This window comes from Kogia breviceps, chromosome 1, assembly GCF_026419965.1.
Source record: "Kogia breviceps isolate mKogBre1 chromosome 1, mKogBre1 haplotype 1, whole genome shotgun sequence".
Classification (NCBI taxonomy): domain Eukaryota; kingdom Metazoa; phylum Chordata; class Mammalia; order Artiodactyla; family Physeteridae; genus Kogia; species Kogia breviceps.
In genome coordinates, this window is record NC_081310.1 from 159,678,255 (window position 1) to 159,700,438 (window position 22,184).

General features: G+C 39.6%; 1 protein-coding gene across 1 annotated transcript in view; it reads right to left on the bottom strand.

Annotated features, from left to right (window-relative positions):
- RNF11 (ring finger protein 11) overlaps positions 1 to 16,794 on the bottom strand; it is a 40,906-nt gene extending 24,112 nt beyond the window's left edge. Inside the window, exon 1 of the mRNA XM_059064406.2 lies at positions 15,971 to 16,794. Coding sequence (XP_058920389.1) covers positions 15,971 to 16,093 — 123 coding nt within the window. The 5' untranslated portion in view covers positions 16,094 to 16,794. The remainder of the gene's footprint in view (positions 1 to 15,970) is intronic.
- Positions 16,795 to 22,184: the final 5,390 nt, after the last annotated feature.

The following is a 22,184-nucleotide window of genomic DNA, read 5'->3' on the forward strand; positions in this document are numbered from 1 at the left end:
TCGACACAACTGAAGAAAGCCTGTGTGCAGCAATGAAGACCCAACGCAGCCAAAAAATAAATAAATTTAAAAAAAATCACAGTAAAAGGCAAGAAACTAGGATACAAATGACTAGTGGAGATAATGCTAAAAAAACCACATTCACACTATACTATAAATTAGCCTCAATCAGGAATTGGTGCCTTAATATCAATTAATGGCAAATGTACAATGTTTGATTTGAGAGAGAAAGGTTAGACAGGGAGCCCAGATCACCTAAGGGAGAAAAGAAAAGTGAAAGGGGGATCACCAATTGAGGATAGAAAAGAGGACACTGGAACACCAAAAACACACTTGGGTAACTTTAGCATTTTACTGACAGTGGTGTGTATTTTCAAATGACAAAATAGATGTTATGCACAGGGATGTTTCTGTCAATTTAGCAGAACACTGCTGTGCTATATGAAACTTACCTTTATATGATTTAGGAGATATTTTTAGAAGACCCACTTTATTATAAAGGAGTCTCATTACCTCAATTATCACTGTATAAAGCACTTTATTCCAATATTCCATTCTTCTGACAGATTCACTCTACTAGAAAAGGACTCCCAGGTCCCCATGACTGCCTTTGAGTCAAATCTAGTGTTAACATATCTATTTTGATTCTTCTACTATTCCTCTGCCACACTGTGCAATTACCTCTACCATCTAAAACTCAATTCTCATAGCTGACTAGCTCTACTGCTAAACCTATTTCTTCATCTATAAGATGGGAATAACATTCACTTTCATGTAATTATTATGAAAATTAAGAACTTCCAGTTTCTGATCTAGCATGTAAGCTTAGAAGTCACCACACTACCCTAACAAAAAAAATCAACAACTCTTCTTAGATCGGTCAGAGATGTGAGGTCACAGAGCAAACTGCTGACCCCAAAACTTGAGAGACAGAGAGATGGATACAGAAAATCACAACTTACCAGAGCAGAAACCTGTCAGCAGAACCAGTGCTGGGGTAGGAAAACCTGAACTGTAATTCTGCTGGGGACTGTATGATTACTAGGGGTTCAGTGTGAACAAGTCTGAGTTAAAAACTCCAGGGGGGTGGGCTTCCCTGGTGGCGCAGTGGTTGAGAGTCCGCCTGCCGATGCAGGGGACATGGGTTTGTGCCCCGATCCGGGAAAAGATCCCACATGCCGCGGAGCGGCTGGGCCCGTGAGCCATGGCCGTTGAGCCTGTGCGTCCGGAGCCTGTGCTCCGCAACAGGTGAAGCCACAACAGTGAGAGGCCCGCGTACCGCCAAAAAAAAAAAAAAAAAAAAAAAAAAAAACATTTCAGGGGGACCCCACAGTAAATTTGTAAGTTTTATTTCCATGAGCTTTACCAGGTCCTCCCAGTGAGTATCAGAGAAAAATTCCCCTCATGCTCCCAAGAGGAGGAGTGGGAAAGGAACCATTTTGATATATGCCAGAGCATTCTATTCTTCTTCACCTAAGGGGGTAGAGGTGGACACTGAGAAGCACTGGGAATTGCAAATTAAAACAAGCAAACAAAAACACCACTTACACCTATTAGAACGGTGAAAATTCAAAACACTTGACAGTATCAAATGCTGGTGAGGATGTGGATGGAGCAACAGGAACTCTCCCTTACTGCTGGTGGGAATGCAAATGGCACAGCCACTTTGAAAGACAGTTTGGCAGTTTCTTACCAAACATACTCTTAACCATATACAATCCAGCAATTATGCTCCTTGGTATTTACCTAAAGGAGTTGAAAACTTATATCCATCCCAAAACCTGCACATGGATGTTAACAACAGCTTCAATCATAATTGCCAAAACTTGGAAGCAACCAAGATATGCTTTAGTAGGTAAACGGATAAACTTGTGGAGCATCAAGACAATGGAATACTATTCAGTACTAAAAAGAAATGAGTTATTAAGCCATGGATAGACATGGAAGAAACTTCATTGCACATTACTATGTGAAAGAAGCCAATGTGAAAAGGCTACATGCTGTTTGATTCTAAATATATGACATTCTGGAAAAGAAAAACTATGGAGACAGTAAAAGATCAGTGGTTGCCAGGCGTTAGGAGGAAGGGATGAATATGTGGAGCACAGAGGATTTTTTAGGCAGGCAAAATATTCTGTATGATATTATATATAACAGAGAATCCATGTCATTGTACATTTGTCCAAACTCATAGAGTATACAACACCAAGCGTGAACCTTAATGTAAACTATGGATTTTGGATAATAATGATATTTTAGTGTAGATTCATTTAAAAAAAGTTAAATGTGGTCGTATCAAAATCCCAGTTGATTTATTTTCAGAAATTGACAATTGATCCTAAAATTCATATGGAATTATAAGGGACTAAGAATAGCCAAAATAATGTTGAATAACAAGAACAAAGTCTGAAGATTCACACCTCCTGATTTCAAAACTTACTACAAAACTAGTGTAGGACTAGCATTAAGAATAGACATGTAGGGACGTCCCTGCTGGTGCAGTGCTTAAGAATCCGCCTGCCAATGCAGGGGACACGGGTTCGATCCCTGCTCCGCGAAGATCCCACATGCCACAGAGCAACAAAGCCTGTGTGCCACAGCTACTGAGCCTGTGCTCTAGAGCCCATGAGCCACAGCTACTGAGCCTGTGTGCCACAACTACTGAAGCCCACGTGCCTAGAGCCCGTGCTCCTCAACAAGAGAAGCCACTGCAATGAGAAGCCTGTGCACTGCAATGAAGAGTAGCCCCCACTCACCGCAAATAGAGAAAGCCTGCACACAGCAACGAAGACCCAACGCAGACAAAAATAAACAAATAAAATTTAAATTAAAAAAAAAAAAACCAGAATAGACATGTAGGGACTTCCTTGGTGGTGAGGTGGTTAGGAATCCGCCTGCCAATACAGGGGACACAGGTTTGATCCCTGGTCCAGGAAGATCCCACATGCTGCAGGGCAACTAAGTCCGTGTGCCACAACTACTGAGCCTGCACTCTAGAGCCTGCACACCACAACTACTGAAGCCCACATGCCTATAGCCAGTGCTCCACAACAAGAGAAGCCAAGAGCAGACATGTAGATCAATGGAACATAACTGAAGAGTCCAGAAATAACCCCTTAACACTTAACGGACAATTGATTTGGGGCACAACAATGGGGAAATATTGAACAAATGGTGCTCTGACAGGATAGTCACATTCAAAATAATAAATTTGGGCTTTCCTTACACTACACACAAAAATTAATTCTTAAAAGAAAACACAGGAGTAAATCTTTGTGAATGTGGGTTAGGCAAAATTTTCTTAGACACAACACCAAAAGCTCAAGTGACAAAAGAAAAACTAAATTGGATCCACCAGAATTAGCAATTTTTGTGCTCAAGTAACACCATCAAGAAAGTGAAAAGACCATAGCAAAGGAAACCATAAACAAAACAAAAAGATAACCCACTGAATGGGAGAAAATATATGCAAAGAAAGTGACCTACAGGGATTAATCTCCAAAATATACAAACAGCCCATGCAGTTCAGTATCAAAAAAAAGCAACCCAATCGAAAAACAGTTGGAAGATCTAAACAGACATTTCTCCAAAAAAGATATACAGATGGCCAGAAAGCACATGAAAAGATGCTCAACAGGGCTTCCTTGGTGGCACAGTGGTTAAGAATCTGCCTGCCAATGCAGGGGACGTGGGTTCAAGCCCTGGTCCGGGAAGATCCCACATGCCATACAGCAACTAAGCCCGTGCACCACAACTACTGAGCCTGCACTCTAGAGCCTGCGAGCCACAACTACTGAAGCCAGCGCACCTAGAGGCCATGCTCCGAAACAAGAGAAGCCACCGCAATGAGAAGCCCACACACTGCAACGAAGACCACGACTAGAGAAAGCCCGCGTGCAAAGACCCAATGCAGCCAAAAATAAATAAATAAATACATTTTTTTAAAACAAAGATGCTCAACATCACTAATTATTAGAGAGATGAAAATCAAAACTACAATGAGGTATCACCTCACACCGGTCAGAACGGCCACCACCAAAAAACCTACAAACAATAAATGCTGGAGAGGGTGTGGAGAAAAGGGAATCCTCCTACTCTGTTGGTGGGAATGTAAATTGGTACAGCCACTATGGAGAACAGTATGGCGGTTCTTTTTTTTTTTTAACATCTTTATTGGAGTATAATGGCTTTACAATGTTGTGTTAGTTTCTGCTGCATAACAAAGTGAATCAGCTATATGTATACATATATCCCCAAATGCCCTCCCTCTTGCATCTCCCTCCCACCCTCCCCATCTGACTCCTCTAGGTGGTCACAAAACACCAAGCTGATTTCCCTGTGTGATGCAGTTGCTTCCCACTAGCTACCTATTTTATATTTGGTAGTGTATGTATGTCAATGCTACTCTCTTACTTTGTCCCAGCTTACCCTTCCCCCTCCCCATGTCCTCAAGTCCATTCTCTACATCTGCGTCTTTATTCCTGTATCGCCCCTAGGTTTGTCAGAACCTTTTTTTTTTAAGATTCAGTATGGCGGTTCCTTAAGAAACTAAAAATAGAGCTACCATATGATAAGCAATCCTACTCCTGGGCATATATCCAGAGAAAACCATAACTGGAAAAGACATGGAAGCAACCTAAATGTCCATGAACAGAGGAATGGATAAAGAAGATGTGGTACATATGTACAATGGAATATTACTCAGGCATAAAAAAGAATGAAATAATGCCATTTGCAACATGGATGGACCTAGAGATTGTCACACTGAGTGATATAAGTCACACAGAGAAAGACAAATATCATATGATAGTGGTTATACGTGGAAACTAAAAAAATGTTACAAATGAACTTATTTACAAACAGAAATAGAGTCACAGATGTAAAAAGTGAATTTATGGTTACCGGGGGGAAAAGGGGGGAGGGATAAATTGGGAGATTGGGATTGACATATACACATATATATAAAATAGATAACTAATAGGGACCTACTGTATAGCAAATGGAACTCTACTCGTAAATACTCTGTAATGACCTATATGGAAAAAGAATTTTAAAAAGAGTGGATATATGTATATGTATAACTGATACACTTCACTCTACAGCAGAAAGTAACACAACATTGTAAATCAACTATACTCCCATAAAAATTAAACCACCACCCCCAAACTAGTCTATCTGTAGGAACAAGCAGGAGAGATCACTCACAAAGATCTAATAATGATATTTGAAGGTTTTTTTGCAGAAATGATGGAAAAGTACAAATAAAACATGAAATTGAACAGAGTATGCTTGTTAGGGTCTCTAGAAGCAGAAAACAGCTTTATAGGGTATAATTACAAAAGCTACTGGCTTTTTGTTTGCATTCGCTTCCAAAGATTCTGACAAGTCTTAAAACAGTCTCAGAGTAGACGACTATCGCTGTCTTTATTCATCCAAAATTCTGAAATTCTCATCACCAAAACAACTGTCAGTTTGCTCCCAGTAACGTTATGTTCTTCTGAAAAATACCACTTCATACCCTTTCTCTGAGCGCTTTCAATGGAAGGATTATTCATGTCATATATGTTCTCTATCTGTAATTAACTAAGAGGAAAGGACATAAAGATTTAAAGGAAGGTAAACTCATGGTTATCAAGGAGGAAGGGGGGAGGGGATAAAGGAGGAGATTGGAATTGACAATAGATAACTAATAAGGACCTACTGTGTAACACAGGGAACTCTACTCAACACTCTGTAATGACCTATATGGGAAAAGAATTTTAAGAAGAGTGGATATACGTATAACTGATTCACAGCAGGAACTAACACAACATTGTTAATCAACTATACTCCAACAAAAATTAATTTTTAAAAAGTGAAAAGACAGTCCACAAAACAGGAAAAAACTTGCAAATCTCATATCTGACGAGGGATCAGAATATATAAAGAACTCTTACAACTCAATAAGGATCTGAATAGACATTTCTCCAAAGATGTACAAATGGCCAAGAAGCACATGAAAAGATGCTCAACATGAGCCTTTACGGAAATGCAATCAAAACCACATGAAGACTTCCCTGGTGGCTCAGTGTTAATAATCTGCCTGCCAATGCAGGGGATTCGAGCCCTGGTCTGGGAAGATCCCACATGCCACGAAGCAACTAAGCCTGTGTGCCACAACTACTGAGCCCGCGCTCTAGAGCCTGCGAGCCACAACTACTGAAGCCCGCATGCCTAGAGGCTGTGCTCTGCAACGAGAAGCCACCGCAATGGGAAGCCCACGCACTGCAATGAAGAGTAGCTCCCGCTCACTGCAACGAGAGAGAGCCCGCGCGCAAAAACGAAGACCCAACACAGCCAAAAATAAATAAACAAATAAGTTAATTAATTTTTTTTAAAAAAACTCCAAAACCACAATGAGATACCACTTCATAGGCACTAGAATGGCTATAATTTTTTTAAAAAAGATAATAAGTTTTGGTGATGATGTGCAGCAATTGGAACCCTTGTGCACTACTGGTGGGAATGTAAAACCATACTACAAGTGTTTTGGAAAACAGTTTGGCAGTCCCTCAAAAGGTTAAACATGGAATTATGTGACACAGCAATTCTACTAGGAAGTGTATAACCAAGAGATATGAAAACATATCTGTACAAAAACTTGCACACAAATAAATGTTTATAAAAGCATTCATGAGAGCCAAAAAATGGAAGCCCAAATGTTCATCAATGAAGAATGGCTAAACAAAATGTGGTTGATCCACACAATGAAATACTTCACAATAAAAGAAATGAAGTCCTGATACATGCTACAACATAGATGAATCTTGAAAACAGTAAGAGACCAGCGACAAAAGACCACATATTAGTATGCATACTGGTATGCACTTCTCATTGGGGAAATGCAAATTAAAACCACAATGAAACACTTCTACACACTTATCAGAGTGTCTAAAATAAAAGACTGACAATAGCAGGTGCTGGTAAGGATGTAGAGCAAACAGAACTCTTCTATATAGCTGACAGGAGTGTAAACTGGTGAAACCACTTTGGCAACTTATTCTGAAATGCATCCAAAAATAGGATGGACTGATAAAGTGACTGGGTATGTGTTAAAACAAATATAGCAAAATGTTAACTACAGTCTAAGTGGTAGGAATATGAGTATTCAAATAATTCTGTCAACTTTTGTTTTTGAAATTTCCATAATAAAATACTGTGGGAAAAACTAAATATATATCTGTTCCATTACCCAGCATTTCCACTCCTGAATATAAACCAAATAGGTATTTACATATATTTTTAAAAATGTTCACAGCACATTCATACAGTCAAAAACTAACACAACCCAAATATGTATTAATAGTAAAATGGATTTTAAAAGTATATTTATACAACTGAATCCTCTACAGCAATGAAATATAATATAAGCTACTGCCACTAATACGGAGCATCATAACTGAATTTCACAAACAATGCTGAACAAATTATTTAAGTTCAAAACTGGGCAAAACAAATAGAAGGTGGTAAGAGGTCAGAACAGTAGTTACCTTTGGGGAAGGGGTATTGACTGTTAGGGTAGATACGAGGGAGCCTTTTGGGGGGTTGGACATTGGCTATATCTTGATGTTGGTTATCATATGTAAAAGGTCACTGGACTATATAGTTAAGATGTTATTTATACTATTAAAGATATACTCTTTATTGTACATAAGCAATAAAAAGGTTTTACACACATACGCACATATTATACTTTAACTGTACAACATTATACAACTCCCTCTAAATTAATGCTCACCACCTACCGATTATTTTTCCAGCTCCAAGCTCCCCAACTCATAGTTTAATCAGGGCAGTTCTTTTGCTTTTATTATTTTTTACATTGATGTTCATCATTTGATGTCTTCAGAAGCTAAAGAGTTATTTTGTGATTCACTGCCCTATCATAAATTGATCCTCCAACTTAAAAAGTCTCAAGTTTAATACTTGATTATATTGTTTCACACTGAATAAATGCTTCATGTATATACATTAATCTTGTCTCCTTAAAGTGGTAGCTCCTTAAGGGTAAAGGACTCATTTCTCCTTTCACCTTGGTGCCCAACACATACCTACTGACGGATAGAAGAAATGAAGTATGAAGTGTTGAAGTGTCCGGGTTTTTATCCTTAAAGCCTTGCTACTCAGTTTACGGTAAACTGCTTTTTTTTGCCACATATATAAGAATAAATTGTTATACACAATTACATGTAATTTTAACTAATTGGATCAATTATAAAAGTCTCATTCTTCTTAAAGCCATTCAGTTTCATTAGAATTCAGAAAGTTTTAATAAATTTAGGAACTAATATATCTGGAGGATTGCTTTCTTCATTCCCACACCTTCATATCCCTTACTTACCTTACTGTATGCTCTCTGGATTAAGTAACAAGATAATTACTCAACTGCCCCTGGGAGCACACTCCATGTTGGGTATTTAATTAAAAGATAGGTATATGTGCATTCATATTAAAATGAACTCAAAGTTTTCTGTTTTTTTGGTTTTCTTTTGCGTTACGCGGGCCTCTCACTGTTGTGGCCTCTCCCGTTGCAGAGCACAGGCTCCTGACGTGCAGGCTCAACGGCCATGGCTCACGGGCCCAGCTGCTCCGTGGCATGTGGGATCTCCCCGGACCAGGGCACGAACCCGTGTCCCCTGCATCCGCAGGCGGACTCTCAGCCACTGAGCCACCAGGGAAGCCCTCAAAGTATTTTTAATTGGTTACAATAAGGAACTCTTCTAAGACTTGAAAAGCAACATGCCATAAAGTCAAATTGAATATCAAAACCAAAAAGGTCAGGCAGATTCTCCAAGAGAAGCAAATATATTTAGTTCTCCCTTATCACTTTACTTTTCAACTGCATGTAGCAATTTCTTCTGCCATTAAAAACACACACACTTTGGCTATCTATATGCTAGCTTTTCCTCACATCTTTCACTCACATTTCCACTCTTGAGTCTTTAGTATCTTTACCACCTCACTCTTGGTTTTTTTTGGTTTTTTTTTGTGTGTGTGGTATGCGGGCCCCTCACTGCTGTGGCCTCTCCCGTTGAGGAGCGCAGGCTCCGGACGCGCAGGCCCAGCGGCCACGGCTCACGGGCCCAGCCGCTCCGCGGCATGTACCACCTCACTCTTGATTCCATTTACATCACAACTGCAAAAATCCTGAATACTGAACAGGTTAACAATATCACAAATATTTGTTAAATTCAATATTAAAAGTTACTGACGAGGAACCAACTTCTGGAAATGTGTTACAGCCTATTTTTTAATAATCTATTGATACAGGACAGAAACACATAATCCCTAACTCTTTGCTTGAAGAAAGGTAATACACAGAAGATAATTACATTCAGAAGTGGCTTGAGGCAAGATGACAAAGAAATACAACATCTAATTCCAACTGTATTTACAGTCATCCTCCTTTCACTTCCTTCCTCATTTCTAGAAATTTTGAACTGGCTGAGACAGTAAAGACAGAAAGAAGTGGTACAAGTTGAAGAAAAAAAGTCAGGGAAAACCTATAGTAGCCATTCTGTGACAATTTTTCTATGTAGAAGGAACCAAATAAAATTAAGATCTTTAAAAAAAAATCCCCTTCTACCTATAGTATTATGATTTTTAAAAGATCTAAATTTTACAAAAATATATACTAGAAAGTGCTAACTAAAAAATATTTTAAGAAAGTCAAGTTCTCAGATCTTATGTACCAAGTACTCATTACCCCTATCTTCTCAAGTTACCCTATAATTGGCTCTAGAATTAAACTGACACACAGACTGTCCTACTCTTAAAGGTGCTCATACATTCTTAATGGCAAAGAATCAGCCTTAATTAAAGGACATCCAGAGGGGTAGATCATGCATAAACAAACAAAACCCTTGTAACAATGGTTACAAATAAATAAGCAAAGATATTTGCTTAGTTATTAAAAAAAGAAGAGGCAAACTGTGCTACACAAAACACAGACCAAACTCAAATGAAAACGAGGTAAACAGATTAACTTTCCCAAAGCTTATGCACATTATAATTTAGAAGTGATAGGACAAAACTGAATATAGTCAGATAAAATAGTTAATGTGGGAGAGAAAAATAGCAGAACCCTTTAAAGTACAAAAGCCAAACACTAAAGCACAGGATTCTGGGAACAATTTATAAAGAATCGAACAACCATAAGACTTCACACTCACAGAAAAACACAATAACTGATTTTCACATTTACTCAAGTATTTGAGTGCCTGCTATGTGAAAAGCACAGTTCTAGCAATGCAAGGATGAATCATCAGACTTGGATTCTAGTAGGGTACAGGCAACATTGTTACAAATAATTAAAATCAAATAGGAAGGGTAAAGAAGTGTCCTAAGAATGGTAAACAAAGTGCTAAATAAGTTCAGATTAAGAAGTTATTCATGTTGGGGGAGATCAGAAAAGGACTCATAACATTTGAGCTGGACATTGCAAGCTAAAATTTATATCAGGAATGATTTAGAGGAGTATTCTGGGCAACAGGAATAGAATGAGCAAAGGCAGAGGCTGGAAAGCAGAAGGCATATACAGAACATAGCAAACTTCAGTCTGACTAGAGTATAGGTTTTATATAAGACTACGAAAAGCTGGAAAAGTATAAAAGAAGCCAGATCATAACTCTGAATGCTACGACAGATCTTCAGTGATGAGTCGGGAAGAATCATTAAGGATTAAGAGGCAAGGGAATATGATTTGGATAGAATTTACTGAACAATAAATGGTTGGGGATGAAATGCATGGAAGAGGAGACATCAAATAGGTAATAATTGTGAGAGGTCATGAAAACCTCAGTTCCAGTGGTGACAGTGTAAGAGGGAGAAGGCAGAGTTCTAAGTTAGATACCAGGTGTCTACAATGTGTAAGGTACCATTCCACTCCACTGAGAAACTTTTAAAATCTTAACACATCATTCTCACTTTTAAGGAAACAGTAATCTGTTAAAATAATAAATGTTAAAGCACCGAGAGCTAATAAGATAATATATGATCTCCACATAAATATTACAAACAGAAAATACTGCACTTGAAGAAATCAGGAGAGGGGAAAAAATGGTCAGTGGAGGCTTTATTAAAGAGGTTAGAGTTGATCTGCACCTCAATGAAAAGGTAAAATTTCAAGAGGGGAGGGATAAAATTTCACACAAAGGGAGTTTTTTTTAAGTGAAATAATTTGTTTAATAAGAGCAAGATATGTGAGATACATTGAGGTAATTTCCAACAAAATAGTAAACAAAACACTAATACATTCAAAAAAAATTCAACTACCTGAACTTAACTTCATAAAGATACCAGAAAAACAAGGTATTATTACTATTACAGATCTAAATGCTTAAAAATGAGTATTTCCTTATATTCTAGATCTTTAAACGAGAGGGGTTTCTTTTAAGGAGTTCTATAGGAGAGACCAAGCCTTAAAAAAAAAAAGTAACCTTCAGTCAGTTTGAAATATCCAAAATGTTATGTTTTGTTATTTGTGAAAGAAGTTCTTCAAGACACAACATAATCTGATAAACTCTCTTCATATTTTACACGTTAAGTGATATGAACCAGGATATGAACTCAGACCCCTCTGATTCCAAAACCAGAGCTACACTTGCACTCAGTGCTGTATTACCAATAATTTTTCTTCTGATTTTAAAATCTCAAATGTATTAATCACAAAGTGCACGGCAGAACGAAGAGGTAAGTAAATCTCAAACTATATAACTACTGCAAAAGTGAGAGATACCACTTTATTTATATATGTATATATATATTCAGATTAAAGTACTGTAAAGTGCTTTTCTGTTGTCAATGAATATTAATTTAACAGAGTGCCACTCCTGAATTAGCCATGAGAAATGGGGGTCTTAGAGTGACTAGTTAGTGGTTTCTCAATCTGTTCACTTACACTTTTCAAAGCTGGGCTACCTACCTGGCCCTTTCCTCTTATCAACCTTCATTCCTCAGCCTTTCATGACTTATCCTCCCTCTCACAACCCTTCTAAGGCTGCCCTTGATGGGCAGATTTCCTCTGTATTCTTTTTAAACATTCAGGAAGGAAAGAGTAGATGGCATGCCAAATTTCTTTGTTTTTTACCTTCTAATTCAAGAAAAGCTCTAACCTCTTCCCTCCAATTTCTTTAAGGACAAAGATTTAAGTTCTTTCTCACAAAATAAACATTTTGTTATAGAATATAAACAAGGTGAAAAAACCCTATTTTATCAATAATTATTTTAAACCAATTCCTATATTTAATATTATTGGGATTTGATTTTTAGGATTGATTCCTTAAAAATGATCCATTGGGCTTCCCTGGTGGCGCAGTGGTTGAGAATCCGCCTGCCGATGCAGGAGACACGGGTTCGTGCCCCTGTCCGGGAAGATCCCACATGCTGCGGGGCGCCTGGGCCCGTGAGCCATGGCCGCTAAGCCTGCGCGTCCGGAGCCTGTGCTCCGCAACGGGAGAGACCACAACAGTGAGAGGCCCGCCTACTGAAAAAAAAAAAGGAAAATGGCACTAGGAATGTGCATAATTCTTATAAAACACTCTACTGCACTTGCCTCAAAATAAATATATTAATTCATTTAAAAGAAATTCAGTCATTCAACCAACAACTGAGTGCCTAATGTGTGCCAGGCACTATTTAGGCACTTGGGAAACAACAATTTTTTAAAAACTCCCCTTTCCTCAGGGAGTTTACCACCTAGCAGGAGGAGACAGATAATAAACAATAAATATAATAAGTAAAGATAATGTGTTAGAAAGTGATAAATGCTACGGGAAAAAAATAGAACAGGGTAAGCGAGAATTCCAGGGTGCCAACGCAAGTGCACTTTTAAATAGGGTGGTCAGAGAAGGTGTAAGAAGGTGTCATTTGACTAAAAACTTGAAGGTAAGGGAGTCAGCCATGATGATACCTGGGGGAAGAGTACTCAAGGCACAGAAAAAAAACAGAGTAAAGGTCCTGGAGTATCCTAGAAACAAGGAGGCCAGAGGAAGCCAGCAAAGGGCAGAGCAGTAAGAGGTGTCATAAGAGCTATGTATGGGAGCAGAGGTTATATAGATCATGTAGGGTTTATGGGACACTAAGGAATTTGGCTTTTACTTTGAACGAAATGAGGATCCACAGAAAGTTGAGTAGAGTGTCATGATCTGTTTCACCATAGTCACTCTGGATGATGGGTTAAGCACAGACTAAAGGGAGGGTAAGGGTGAAAGCAGAGAGACCAGTTAAGAGGCTAGGCTACAAAAGAAACCCAGGAGAGAAATACGTACTTCCCATCAACTTTGACCACAGTAGTGCAGTGCTTACATTTAAGCACTTACATTTAAGCAAATAGATAAAACAAATCTCAGATCCTGCTAATAAGAAATAATTGGATCTTACAGAAGTTTTTTATATAGAGCTCTTGGCATATGATACATTGTACATCTTTTCTTTTAACCCTCACTACAGAGAAATACCAAATGTGTTCCTTTATAATCAGTTATTCCCTCCATGAATTTTTAAAAAATCCTACTGTAACTGAGACTATTCTTTAAGGAAATAAGCCAATATTTCTGTAGCTCTGTCAATTATACACTATTTTTGAAGAAAAAAATAAGTCACTTCTATCCACTGAAAATATAAATCATTTACCTTGCATTAGTATTTCTCAGACCACCTGATTTACATTCCTAAAAACTTCAATTCCTTCAGGTAAGACAAATTTCTACAAAAGTTTCTCTTTTTAATGCTTCTATCTTTAAAGAAATTACTTCTTTCAAATTGATGCCAAATTTGCATATCAGTTTCTGGGTCGTTCATTTCAGGAAATGGCAACCACAAAAAACTCCCGCTGTCACAAACATGTTTCAAACAACTTTCCTTCATGACACCAAAAAAACTCTTATCATCTTATCCTCCTGGAAAAGGCAAATACAATTCCCATAAATTCTAAAGAAGTTATTCTTAACACTGCATTTATCATAAGGATGAAAGAGTGTAGAAAGTCAAAGATATTTGACTTGCCTTTCTAGGAAACATGGAAGGAGATTTTGAAATAAAAACTCATGCCTCTAAAAAATTTTACTTATGAAACTGAAATAAGCACAATGTCCTATAGCATTTATGAAGGAAACCAAGAGTGAAATATAAACTATTTACTTGCTTCAAAGACTCAGAAAAACATCTAGACTTAGCTTGGATTTTTTAAGAGACTTCCCTTGTGACAATTCTTTGGAAGAAATGGGTGTGTAAATTTACAAAACAACTGAATTCAAATTCATTAATTCACTCAACATTTAAGTGCTTATGTGCCAGAAATTACACTAAGCAAGGGGGACACAGTCCCTGTTCTCAAGGGCTTACAGTCTTCACTTACTCCAGTTACTAAGCATCTACTATGAGCCAGATGCTGAGTATACAACGAACAGGAAACACAGGGTCCCTACCTGCATGCAGCTTATACTGGAGAAGGAGGGAAATGCCTCAAGAATGAGACACACATCTAACTAAACAAGGATAACACTCAAGTGTTAAATGGGCTGCTAATGAAAGTGTGTACATTTCCTTCGGGGGGACACAAAGAAGGGAGTAATGGATTCAGGGTGAGAAGGAGGGGAATGTAGGGACTTCAGATACAGTTGAGTCCTCAAAGAGGATTACGTGTTCACCTTCTGACCTTGGGGGAAGGGCTCCAAACAGAGGGGGCAAATGGAGCTAAGGCAGAGATGTGTGAACAGGCTGTTGTATTTGATAGGCCTGGAATATAAATGTGACAGAGAAATCATGGAGACTTCTCTATGCCACAATTAAAAGACTGGACTTTATTGGCATATATGAAAGGCTCCTGAGGGTTTTATTCAGAAAACCAGCATATGTGATCAGGTTTTTCTGGTGTGGTGAGACACTGATTTACATAGGAATGAGAAAAGAATAACACTAGATAATGATGTCACCACATGAAACAACAAAGGAGACTGCCCAGTTTGAAAATTAAACCCCATTCATGAAAAAAATTAAGCCACTTAACTAACCAAGCCCTTCTGGGGGAAAAGTTTTTAATCAGCATCATTTAAAATGGAAAAAGTAAAGGAAAGGTTTATATATATTACGGATTATAACATCTACATATCTGTTTTGAGTTTTCTAAAGCAGTCTTTAGCTCTTTATTAATTGTGTAAAGATATGTGGAGCTGCTGATTGCTGTACAAAAAGCAGTGAAGCTATTTAGAAGACAAGTCTTTGATACAAAGGGAGAACCACGAGTAACAGAAGGTATTTCTCAAGTAAGGTTTGAAGGTTTCCAAAGTTCAAGATAAGCAAGTTCTCTTAAGTCAGCGCGTTTAAAAGGTGTGTCATAGGGGTGGAGCAAAAGGAGGGATTAAAAATTAATATAAACATATATAAAAACAAGTAACTCGATGTTGCTGGAACCAAAATCACTACTTGGAAATCTTCTCCCAAGCAGAGGGAGAAATGAACGCCTACCAGATCCAATGAATACAGACAGGAGGGAGGAGAGGATGATCAGACTTGAAAGTATAAATGGGGGGGGAGGCAGTAACTACCTATCCAGAACCCAAAATCCAGCCGGCGATGCGATGAGGAAATCACCTCCAAACCTCACAGTTCAGACATAAAGGCAGGAAAATATCACTTCCAAACTCCACCATCTAACCACCAGCCACAGGCCAAGGGGATATCACACATACTCGAATCCCAGAACTCAAGGACAAGTACCATCCCCACGCAGTGCTTGAGGAGAGGTGAAGGATTCCCCCTATCCTGAGGGCGGGGAGCTATCACCCTCATATCCAGCCCTAAGGGGGTCAGTGCCCCTCAGGCCAGGTATTGCCGAGGCCAGGAGCAGTGACAGCCCCGAAGATCCCACAATCTCAGCCAGAGCTGCCTCTACTCCTCGCACCCCCGTTGCCCAACACACACCCTCCCCTACCTGATATGGCGGCGGCGGCTCCTGATCCGGCTCCGTCCCCTCGCCAAAGCTAGCCCGGTCGGACTGAGACTCGTGAAGCAGGGAGATGTCATCCGAAGTGGGGGACTTGAGGCAGTTCCCCATCTTCCGGGGCTGGGCTGTGTGATCTGGGGGAGGAAGAAAGCAGTAGCGGGGTCGTTCGCACGCTCCGCGGTCAGCCTCGGTCAGCGAGGTGGGGTCGGGCGGCAGGCCGGGGCTCAGGCGGCGACGGCTAACCCGCTCCCCGGCGCCGCCGAAGAGCCGCTCATGCCAGACCCCGGGGTTGGGGGCTTAAGGCTGGGCCGCGAGTTCCCTGGGGTCGCGGCGGTAGCCTCCTACGAGGCGGCGGCGGCGGCGATGGGGGGGGGGGGGCGGGGAGACGAAGCACTTCCCCACCCCGCCCCCCCGCGGGGCGGCGGCGGCCACGGAGCTGCTGGGCCTAATCCAGGTCAGGAGGGGGGGGACGCGGCCGTCGCGGCTCCCTCAGCTGCTGCCTCAGCTGCTGCTGCCCCCGCCGACGCCGGAGCCGCAGCCGCGGGCCTCATCCTACTCCGCCTGAAAGCGGCGGCGGCGGCCAGAACGAGGCCAGCTGCGGCCCTGCGTCACGCCGCCGTGCGTGCTCTGGTCCCGCCCCCGGCGCTGGGAGGCGTGGGCGGCTCTCAGCTGCGCGTCCCCCTCACCCAGCCTCTCTCGCCTTCTCCAGTCCTCAGCAGCTGTTCCTGGGCCTGCGTCAGTTTCTGCTTCTCTGACAGTCTGAGACGTGATTCCGAAACCTCTCTTGCGTCTCCCGTGCCTCCACAGACGCACTGCGCCCACCTCGCTTGTCTCAGCTCTTACCTGTGCGCTGTTTTGACAGCCTTCTCACCACCTTCAACCAAGTGATCTATCTTTAAACCCATATCTGAATGGATCACTCCCATGATTAAAATGTTAAAAGGTTTACCATTTATCCCTTCAGAATAGAGTCCAAACTCACAAATGAACCTTCCCTACTTCCCCAGTCACTTCCTAAACCTCCTACATCACAGCCGGAAAGATTCTTCTACCAATTGTTCTATTTCTTTCCATTCCCACCACCATAGTACAAGCTATCATCATTTTTCTACTGTAATACTTTGAAGTCTTTCCCCTGCATTCACCATTGCTCCCATTCAATCCACTATTTGTACAGTTGAGTTATCTTTTTTAAATGTAAATATGATCATGTCAATCCCCTAGGGAGAATTTAAGCCTTTTAAAACCTTCAATGGCTTCCCAATGCTGTTATGACTAAGTATTAATTGTTAAATTGTTTACAAATCTGGCTACCTCTCCAATCTCAGCGGCATTGTTTCCTGCATATTCTAAACTCTAGGGTGTCTAAATAAAGTAGTTTCAGTTATCTAGAGGACTAGTCTCTCTGGCTGAGGCCTTTACCCATATTTTTTCTCTGGCAGAAACTCACTTCTTCCCACTCCTGACCTTCTACCTCCCATTAAGCTAAACTTTATCCCCACTTGTCTTCCTGGACTCAACTTTGGTGCCACTGGGAAACCTCTCCTAACCCTCCAGTCTGGGTTAGTTGCTTCCTCTGTGCTCTCAGTCCCTGAGCTTCTCTCTGTCACAGCCTGATCAAGCTGAATCATCTGTACCTCCTCTGTGCAAGGCCTGGCACATTGCCTAAGGCAGTGTAGGCTTTCTTCTTGGTTGAATGAACAAAGAACTCAAGAAGCAATGTATGTAAAGGAAGGAAATAAGAAAGATGAGAATGTTCCTAATAGTCATTCATTCAACAAGAGACTAAAATTGGGTCTTGATTCCATTTCTTTCATTCATCATTTACTGATTTTTTTTTTCCCTAGACCCTATGTTAGGCACTAGGGAAACCTGGCTAGTTCCTGATGGAGCCCAAAATCCAGCTGGGAAGACAAGTAAACAGATGAGTTCTTCTGTCACCCACCACCAAAGGTTTTTAGAGAGCACAGAAGGGAGTGATTAGACCATTGGGTGAGGATCAGAAAGGATTCTTGGAAGCAAAACTGTGTCAAACTGGCATGGGCCTAAGTGCTCTAACTTTGGAGTCCCTATTCTATAAAATCACATATTTTATTTAAATGCACTCATATCTCATATTGAATATAACCATTTTGCTATTTGCCCTCTTTTCCAAGACTTGCCTTCCTTCCTATTAATGGCTCCCACCTAAATAGGTGTGTCCCTAATACCATGTTTTTTATCAGAATCTTTCACACATCCCCAAGAATAATTACTTAATTCTCTGGCTTGGACAAATAAAATTATTGGATCATTTGGGAGGAAATTTTCAGGCATGTGCCTCTTTTCTCCTATTGCCATTTTCCTTGTCCCCTATGAACTATTGTGACAACTTCTTAATGAAGCCCTTGCCTCTGCACCATCAATCCATTCTTCACACTACTGCCATGAAAAATGTAATCAGAGAGCATTCCTAGACTTGTGGTTCAGAAATTTAGCATGGCATTAAGGCCTTGAACCATTTGGTCCCATCCTGATCTCCCATATGACTCTGACTCCAACCAGGCATCCTATATTCCAGCCATATCACACTACTTACCATGCCCTCAGTTTTCACTGAGCTTTTCCACTTCTGATCTTTTGCAATACTGTTCCCTTCTGTTGAAATCCAACTATCTTTTAAGACCCTCCTTAAATACTACCTTCTTCATGTAGCTGACCTTTATTTCACTTAGCTGGAATATATATAACTATGTAAAATAAACGGGATCTATTATTGTATTATAGTGTGTATATCTATATAACGTATGTGAATATTTTAACATAATTCATATATGTAAACAGATATGTATGTATATGTGTGTGTGTATATATATATATATATATAAAATCATAACTTCCATTTATTAGCCTGAGCCTTGAAAGGTTAATGTTGATATTCCTGTTTTATAGGAATAGAAACATGGCTATTCAGGGGTAAAGCCAAGATTTGAATTATATACCAGTTGCCTTTATTAGGTTGTGGAAGGGAACTACAACTTTTTTTCATCCTGATATTCCTTTCTCAGTGTATAAAAACAAGAAAATAGGGGAAGACTTATCTTGAATGCCTTTAGCATCTACATGTACCTTTGTAAGGAAGTAGTTATTCAATGATCTTTCTTCCTAATCCAGATTTAGAAAGGAACCCTTGGGAAGTATCCTGTAGACTAGAGAATGTGATCTAATCACAAAACATAATTTTAAATAAAAAAAGTAACCAAGACTATTGAAGTGACAAAGACTCTCCTAGACCCAACTCTAGTCAGGCTCCTCTAAGCCCTCAAGGCCCTAACCTTGGGTTCTGTGCTTAGCCCACTTATTCCAGTTTTAGCAAGATTCTAGCTGAGTTAGTTTAGCCAGAATCCCCCTCCCTCAGTATCTGACCACCTTGGCCTGCCTTCAGCAGAAATCCTTTCAATGGGTTTAGCCAGAATTCCCTTTTAACCCTGATGTTTCCTCTTTGTAATTTTCCATCCACTTTCTTCCACCCTATTCCTTGCCCATAAATCCCCACTTGTCCTTTTTGTATAATACAGAGTGAAGTCCAGTTCTATACTGAGGTTTCTCTTCCCCTTTTGCAATAGGTCCTGAATAAAGTTTGCCTTCACTGCTTTAACTTGTCTGGTTCTGGTTTTCTCTGACAGCAGGAGATCTAATGCAGAAGCCGATATGAAAATCTAGTACCCTCTGTTGAGCCAGATTTTTAAAAATAGTCTCTATCTTTTTAGACCAGTTTTAGGTTCACATCAAAATTGAGCAGAAGGTACACAGATTTACCATATACCCCTGCCCCTTACATGCATAGCCTCTCCCATTATCAACACCCTGCACCAGAGTGGTAAATTTGTTACATTGATAAGCTATCACACAAAATCCTAGCTTAAGTTAGGGTTCACTCTCAGTGTTGTACATTCTATGGGTTTAGACAAATGTATAATGATGTGTATCTTTCATTATAGCATCATACAGAATAGTTTCACTGCCCTAAAAATCTTCTGTGCTCAGCCTATTCATTCTTCCCTTGCCCCTAACCCCTGGTAACCACTGATTTCTTAACAGACTCCACAGTTTTACCTTTTCCAAAATGTCATATATTTAGAATCATACAGCATGTAGTCTTTTCACATTGGCTTCTTTCACTTAAATGAAAACTAAGGTTCCTCTGTTTCTATCCATGGCTTGATAACTAATTTCTTTTTAGCACTGAATAATATTCCACTCTCTAGATGTCCCACAGTTGATTTATTCATTTATCTACTGAAGGACGTTTTAGTTGCTTCCAAGTTTTGGCAATTATGAATAAAACTGCTATAAATATCTGTGCATAGGGTTTTTTCCCCAATTTTTTTTATTGTAGTAAAATACACTTAACCTAAAATTTACCACCTTAACCATTTTTAAGTGTACAGTTCAGTATTTAATACGTTCATAATATTTTGCAGCCATTACCACCGTTTATCTTCAGAATGCTTTTCATCTTGTAAAACCAAAACTACCCATTAAACAATAACTATCCTTTTTCCCCCTCCCCTCAGCTCCTGGCAATTACCATCCTACTTTCTGTCTCTATGATTTTGACCACTCGAAGTATCTTATATAAGTATAATCATACAGCATTTGTCCTTTTGTGACTGGCTTATTTCATTTAGCATAATGTCTTCAAGGTTCATCCATGATATAGCATATTGCAGAATTTCCTTCCTTTTTAGTGCTGAGTGCTGTAATATTCCATTATATGTATATACCACATTTTGCTTATCCATTCAGTCATTGATGGACACTTGGGTTGCTTCCACATTTTAGCTACTATCATGCTGCTATGAACCTGGATGTACAAATATCTATTCAAGACCCTAATTTCAATTCTTTGATTATACACCCAGAGTGGAATTGCTTTATTATATGGTAATTCTATGTTTAATTTTTTGAGGAACTGTCATACTGTTTTTTCTCGATAGCTGTACCATTTTACATTCCCTCAAATAGTATGTTTGCAGGTTTTTATGTGAGCATAAGTTTTCAACTAATTTGGATAGTACCAAGGAACACAATTGCTGGATTGTATGGTAAAAGTGTGCTTAGTTTTGTAAGAAGCTACTAAACTGTCTTCCAAAGTGGCTGTACCATTTTGCATCCCCACCAGCTATGAATGAGTGTTCCTGTAGCTCCATATTCTCACCAGCTTTTGATGTTGTCAGTGTTTGGGTTTTGTCTATTCTAATAGGTACATAGTAGTATCTCATTGTTATTTGATTTCCATTTCCCTTAAATTTTCCTTTCATATGCTTATTTGCCATCTGTATATTTTAGTTGGTGAGGTATCTGTTGAAGTTTTGGCCCATTTTTTTGTTGTTGTTGTTTTGTTTTGGTTTGTTTTTTTTTTTTTTTGCGATATGCGAGCCTCTCACTGCTGTGGCCTCTCCCGTTGTGGAGCGCAGGCTCCGGACCCGCAGGCTCAGCAGCCATGGCTCACGGGGCCCAGCCACTCCGCGGGGCACGAACCCGCGTCCCCTGCATTAGCAGGCGGACTCTCAACCACTGTGCCACCAGGGAAGCCCCTGGCCCATTTTTTAAAAGGGTTGTTTATTTTCTTGCTGTTGAGTTATAAGAGTTCTTATATATTTTAGAGGACAGTCCATTATCAGATATGTGTTTTGCAAATATTTCTTCTCAGTCTGAAGCTTGTATTTTCATTCTTTTGAAAGCATCTTCTGCCCAGCAGAAAATTTTAATTCTAATGAAGTCCAGCTTATCAATTCTTTCTTTCATGGATTGTATCTAAAAAATCATCACCAAACCCAAAATAATCTAGATTTTTCTCTTGTGTTATCTTCTAGGACTTTTATATATTTGTATTTTACATTTAGATGTGATCCATTTTGAGTTAATTTTTGTGAAGTGTGTAAGGCCTGTTTCTAGATCCATTTTTTCACATGTGGGTGTCCATTTGTTCTAGTACTATTTTTTGAAAAGATTATCTTTTCTCCATTGTATTGCCTTTGCTCCTTTGTTAAAGATCAGTTGACTATACTTATGTGGGACTATCTGGTCTCTTATTATGTTCCATTAATCTGTTTGTCTATTCTTTCATCAATAACATACCTGTCTTCATTATTGCAACTTTATAGTAAGTCTTGAAGTTGGGTAGCATCAATCCTCCAACTTGTTCTTCTTTTTCAAT